The 6520-nt window shown below is 40.4% G+C and overlaps 1 protein-coding gene across 1 annotated transcript; it reads right to left on the minus strand.

Moving 5' to 3' along the window:
- Positions 1 to 2277: 2277 nt before the first annotated feature.
- LOC128936878 (serine protease inhibitor 2.1-like) lies at positions 2278 to 5855 on the minus strand. The gene is made up of 4 exons (XM_054276150.1): positions 5210 to 5855; positions 4101 to 4371; positions 3294 to 3441; positions 2278 to 2472 (listed from the first exon to the last, which is right to left on the minus strand). The coding sequence occupies exons 1-4, from the start codon at positions 5853 to 5855 to the stop codon at positions 2278 to 2280; spliced, it is 1260 nt and encodes a 419-aa protein (XP_054132125.1).
- Positions 5856 to 6520: the final 665 nt, after the last annotated feature.

A 6520-nucleotide genomic window follows, 5' to 3' on the forward strand; every position in this document is an offset into this window, starting at 1 on the left:
CAAAACAGACTGCCAGGATCACTGTAGAAATGAGCAGTGTACATTCAGAAGCCTCATCTTCCTAGGGACGGGGACTCAACTCCACTTGCAAAATATGTATCCAGGGTCAATGTGCAATGGCATGAGAGCAGTGCAGTGGGATAGAAGCTGTCAAAGTCAGCCTCTCCTTGAGGCAGCAGCTGTGCAATGTGCCTCAAGGTTTGCTATAGAGTTTAGCCCCAGTGCTCCACTGCAAGAGTGGGTGATCTACAGACCCACAACAGCAAGAAAGTGTTAAGGTATTTCTTGAAAACAGATTTTATCCAAATAAGCGTGTAAAGAGAGAATGTGAAGAATCACAATTTCCATATGAGAAAAGCTGCACTCATTTAACAGCTTTCAGATATATTTTACTGATATCTCAGTAAGAATGACTAAAGGTGTTTGTTGTTTTTGAGATCTATAGAATGGTAAAAGAGACTGGAGTAATTCCTTAAGTGAAATATTTAAATTACATTGTATATTTTATTGATTATCCACAATTGATCAATTATTCATGAATGACATTTTTTCACAGACAATTCTTTGACAATTTATGCTATGCCTATGTCACTTGTCTTGCCTAATGTTCAGGGATTATTCTCTTTCTTTTTTGTCAATGATTTCTTAAGATGTCCTAGGCAAAGAGTTGGAACATGTGAGAAAGAACAGGTTGATTGAGGATAAACATCAGCCTAGGCAGCAAAGAGTGATGTAAGGAGGAAAGGACTCTGCAGGGACCAGTTCAGGTGAATACTGGAGAAAACATAGTAGAATGATAAGAGTTGTTACCTATTGGGATAAAACTTTTGGTGAGTAATCCAGAACTGAAAGCAGGAAAAAACTCCTTAGCAGAGATAATTAATTTTTAAATATAACAACGTACTTAAGAAAAAGCTATCATCCGTGGAAAATTTGGGATATGCATTAATAAGTTAAATTGTTATGGTGGTTTGATCCTGGTTGAATGACAAATGCCCACTAAAGTAATACCATTACTCCTTTCCTCAACTGGAAAATGCAGAGAAAATAAAATGAAAGGTTCATGAGTCGAGATAAGGATAGGGAGAAATCACAAACTGATTACTGTCACAGGCAAAATAGACTTGGAGAAATTAACTAAATTTATTACCAATTAAAACCAGAGCAGGATAATGAGAAGTAAAACAAATCTTAGAAACACCTTTGTCCCAGCTCAGGGAGACATGCAATAAGGTTCATGGCCAGTTCATCTTGTGGCTCTGCTGCTGCTTCCTCCTCAGGGAGAGGAGTCTTTTCCCTGCTCCAGTGTGTGGTCCCTCACACAGCAGACAGTCCTCCACACACTTCTCCAGCATGAGCCCTTCCCATGGACTACAGCTTTTTATGAACTGCTCCATTGTGGTCCCTTCCACAGGATGCAGCCCTTCATGCACAGCCTGTTCCGGTGTGGTCCCTCCCACAGGATGCAGCCCTTCAGGCCCTGAGTGCGCCTTCAGGCTCTAGAGTGGGCTCCTCTCTCCATGGGTGTGCAGGTCCTGCCAGGAGCCTGCTGCAGTGTGGGCTTCTCATGGGGTCACAGCTTTCTTTTGGACATCCACCTACTCTGAGTGGGCCTCTCCATGGGCTGTAGGTGGATCTCAGCTCTCCCCTGGACCTCCATGGGCTGCATGGTGACAGCCTGCTCACCCTGGGCTGTACCACAGCCTGCAGGTGGATCTTTGCTTTGGCACCTGCAGCACCTCCTCCCCTAGTTCTGCACTGACCTTGGTGTCTGGAGGATGATTTCCGTCATTTATTCTCACTCTGAACTCCTCTGGCCTCAATTACTTCTGCAAAATAACTTTATTCCCTTCTCAAATATGTCACCACAGAGGTGTTACTATCATTCTTGATTGGCTGAGCCTTCAGCAGCAGCAGATCCACCTTGAGCTGACTGGCAGTGGCTCTGTCTGATACAGGGGAAACTTGTGGCAGCTGCTGAGTGAAGTCACCCCTACAGGGCCCCCCACAGGCCTCCCACAGGCCCCCACTACCAAAACCTTACCATGCAAACCCAATACAATTATTCAGCTGGGGAAAATGTTACATTTAAAAAGTGTCAGTTGATGGTGATTTTTTACAATGTTTTTTCCTTATCAATTTTGTTCGAAAATTTCTTATTTACTTCTGAATATCCCTCAATCAGAGACTAGTTAGCAGCACTACCTAGCCCAAAACTGCAAGTGCTGTAGCCATTATAACCCATATCCAGTATCACTGTGCCAAATAACTCAGCTATTACTCCTTAGTAGGATCAGCAATTTTCCCCATGAAAAGTGTGATGCCAGTTTGTTTGTCAGAGATCAAAATAAGGAAGGGCCTGTTGAATTTGATGGTACGAGAAGTAAGCGAAACTCTGGTAAAGATGATGGCAGTGGCTCCTGCAGCTTCAGTTCCAGCCTCATCAACTTCCAGCAAGGCCTTGTGAATTGCCTGCACAGAATAGGAGAAAACACTGTCGTTTATATATGGGACAGGAAGCAGGAGTAAAATAAATTCTCTTCTTATGGAACATTTAGGAGAAGAAAGGAGAAATAATCCAGTAGATTAAATTTTATTGTATGATAAATCTCCAACAGTTTGAAACAGGAGTATTTTATATGCCAGGACTGAGCAAGGAGGGCCAAAAATTAGCATGGACACACTGAAATGCATTCTCAACAGTGCTGAGTAGAGTGGGATAAAAATACCCCATGTACAAGCTAGTTTAATTTCTTAGATGGTTTGGACTTCTACTAGCAACACTTTCTCTTATTTCAAGATTAACTAAAACCTGCTATTTAAATGCTAATATGGGGCAGTATTTGGCATTTTTAGCATTAAATCATAGCTCAAACTGTCACAGTCAAATTCTGCTACTGCAAATTGGAGATTTCCTGAAAACCTTGGGAATATTAAAAATTGAGATATTAATCAACACAAATATCATTATGAATTCCTCATTTGTAGTTTACAAATGACACAACTTCATGTAAACTCTTATATTCCAGTGCAAAGAAGTTATTTAAAACGTTGCCCAATATCTCTATGTATTTAATATCCAGCTTTTTAATAACAGCATTAAGGTAATACAAAAGTGAGCTGGCAGATTCTTTCTGTAAAAAAGCACAATTACTGAGCTAGCCCCTACATGTCATTGTGAGTTTTACTTACAACTTCAGTAATATAAAGAGGGAAATAAAGCCTTTAAAAATTCCAGACACAGCTGATCAAATCAGCCAACCACCATCCCATCACCAGCTCTGTCTACTTACTTGTGAAACCTGGAGATTGTGGTTGCTGCTAATTCCAGACAGATCAGCATTACCTGAGAACACTTCAGTAATGCCCATTTGCTCAAACAGGGTTTTAACATCGTAAGACCCACTAATAGAAAACTTTGGCAACTGCAGATTTAATCTCCTGTTGATCAAAGAAAAGAAAAGAGCAGTGAGCCCTTGCAGCCTCTTTACAGCCAGCTGGGTGTATGCAACTCGGCAACACTTGAAAGCATTCTTTTGATTGCGAATTTGTTTGATGGTAGTCTTTGTATTCCTTGAGCAATTTTGGCTTCCTGAGAGATGCACCATCTTCTTGAATTTACACTGTCTATGTGATTTTGGGAAAATAACCAAATTTGTTCATTGTCTGTCTTTCATCCCAGCGCCACATGAGCAGCTAGTAGAGTTTTTTGGCTAAAGGGTTAGAGAGTAAGCAGACAGTAGTCTGCTGGACAGTGGAAAGCCTAAAGTAAGGGAAAAGGAGGATAAAATCTAGGACATATTCGCTATGGAATAGGAATATGAATCGTGTTAACACCATGAAAGAAAAGGTAAGGAGTCAAAAAGTAGCCAAGCAAGTTTTGAGGCATCTGTTAAAATGCTGTGTCCCCTTCTGTCTTGTCACAGAGCCGGCAGTTTCTTAGTGATTGTGCTCTGCTCTGACTCTTTTGGGGAATTGCTTGAAACATCCCTTTATGAAATCAGGACTTTATATCCAGTGGGAGGTGATCTGAAATTGGCATTTTCCCTTGAAAAGAGTGATGTGTGCTCAAATGTAGCAATCCATATACTAAGAGTTACCTGGTCACAAGTTTGCTGTCCCATTTACAAACCGTTTCCTTGGAGAGAGCATCTTCCACTTGCTTCATCTTTCCATCATCAGGCAGAATAAGCAAGGCTCGTGCAGTGCCCTGGTAAGGAAGCTCTACCACCACACAGGAGAGCTCCTGGTCATAGTAAACGTTTGAGATACCATCATGCTGCATCATGTTGACTCTAACAGATGCATTTGGGTTCACAAAAAAATCATCCTCATGTGTGCGCAAAGGATCGAAAGACGTTTCCCAGGCAGCTAATGGGGGAAAAGAGATGTTGTTGCACTCAAAGATCATGAAGAATGGCTCATTTAAATTAGGCCAGCTTTAATGTAGGACACTGGAGGTATATTGATGGGAGAAGAGGCTCACTAAATCACTTCAACCTCCTCCATAACACCCAATAAAGCATTCTAGTTGTGCAGTAAGCTCATCATATTTTGCGTGCACATGCAATGTCTTGCTGAAGAACAACCAAAGGTTGATGACCAGCTGAGAGTCCTTCTTTGACTGTAAGCCTGTGTAATGCCTTTCATGCCATTTAAAAACAATCAAGCATTCAGTCATAGGCCCTTCTCATGGCTTTTCTGTTAGGCTGTACCCTATGCAAGCTGACTGCACTCTGCGTGGTGTAGAATTCATCAGTAGTTAGAGTCCTAACATTTGAGCAAGGCTCCAGAAGGACAGGCCCTCAAGATATTATGTTCCAGTTTTTCATGCAGAGCACCTAGTAGATCGACCATAAAACTGGGGTCCCTGTGCAAGGATGTCAGTCCACCAAGTCTGACTGGCATGTACATCTTTAGTCATTATGGCCTCAAACAGTGAGACTATGTGCATCCTTGTCTATGAGGCATCCACTAGGGTAGAACTTTTCTGTCCATAGCTTTCAAGCAAATTAAATCAAAACAAAGAAATCAGTATGTCTCAACAATCAGATACTCTGCTTTTGGCCAGATCTAATCTTTACTTGAAAGGTCCTGCACAGTTTAGCTCTTTTCTAAATTGTCACTCTGGTAATAAATCATCATAAGTTCCCTAAAACTGTTTTTTTGTATCAAAACTATCTATTGAAATATATGTTAATCATCTTACCTTTAAAGTAAATATAATTAACAAGAACCAGTACAGTACTTGGATCAAGATGACCAACTAATTCAGGAATTTTCCCCTTAGTTTTCTCTTCTACGTATTTATTGATTTGCTTTGTAGCTTCTTCTGGTTTATGAAAATCACTGGAGAAAACATCTGCATCATAAAATTTTTTGGTATTTTGTAGAAACAACTCCTGTGGTTCATACCCAGTCACTGTGAAAAGGGCATTCCCTATATTTAATGTGATATTAACATCAGCACAGTTCAGTACTGACAAAACTTTGTGAAAACTTTCATGTACATCATTTATGCGAGTTTCAGTCAGGTCATCAAAGCCCAGTCCTTCAAAAATCTGAGAGAGAGTCGTTGATTTAGCACCAACAGCCAGCATGGCAAAGGCAATGGAGATGCTCATAGGAGAAAAGAACACATTTTTATCAGCTTCTTTTGATGAAACCTGCTTGTAAAATCTAAATACAAAATCTGCATGGTTAGAGCCTTTCTTGTCACAGCTATATGTTAATAAATTTTCTCTTCCATCTTGCAGATTAGTATTGTTGACTTCATGGCAAATATCTTCAGGGCAGCAATGGGTTACAGCACAAAGAGCAGCAAGGAGTAAACACAGGCACTGGAGAAACTTCATCTTCTTTTCAAATTGTTCTGTCACAAAATAAACAGTCATTAAACAGTCAGATGCTAATGATGTGCTTGGTAGTAAGAAATAATCAATAGTTTGTTAGCACAAATGTTGCATAGTTCAACTGTAAATATCTATGTACATAGCAAGCTTAAAGTTCTCATGGGCACAATGTCAAATTTATGTAACAAATTCTAATAGATTATAGACTAAAATGTCAGGCATAAGAAATTCATAATACTCCATTGTAACTGCTCTGAAAAAGCAGTACTTTTTTCCATTGGCAATGAAAATATAAAGCTACGGTCTGTAATAATATTTGTGCACAATGACATTATCTTCCCAAAACACTGGCTCCTATAGGGTACATCTAGACATGCAAGTTATTACAAGGTAAGGCAGGGTGTGGGTTTCAAAGACATCAAATGTTCCACAGCATCTGTCCAAAAGCAATTTGATATATGTAAGGAAGTGTGAGGCAGCTCACTACTCACTGGGACTGAGGAAATTCCCTCACTTTCCTCATGGACAGAGAGCTATCATGGACTATCCTGGGCTTGTTAAATCACACCCCTGTTTACTTCATGGCTACTTGCTCACATGGCCAGTTACTGGCCAAAAGTGATAAACGATGGAAGAATGTGAACTACATGAACTCCAAAGCAAAAGCC

Source organism: Melozone crissalis, unplaced genomic scaffold (assembly GCF_028551555.1).
Source record: "Melozone crissalis strain CALT ecotype California unplaced genomic scaffold, PUWL_Pcris_2 ptg000018l_1, whole genome shotgun sequence".
Taxonomy (NCBI): Eukaryota; Metazoa; Chordata; class Aves; order Passeriformes; family Passerellidae; genus Melozone; species Melozone crissalis.

Bases quoted from the DNA above. Each gene is read 5' to 3' on its own strand.
- LOC128936878 (XM_054276150.1), bottom strand. From the start codon at position 5,855: ATGAAGTTTCTCCAGTGCCTGTGTTTACTCCTTGCTGCTCTTTGTGCT. The intron at 4,372-5,209 runs GTAAGATGATTA...TTCCCCCATTAG, and splicing joins TAATTATATTTACTTTAAAG to CTGCCTGGGAAACGTCTTTC. The intron at 3,442-4,100 runs GTAACTCTTAGT...TTTGATCAACAG, and splicing joins GACAGCAAACTTGTGACCAG to GAGATTAAATCTGCAGTTGC.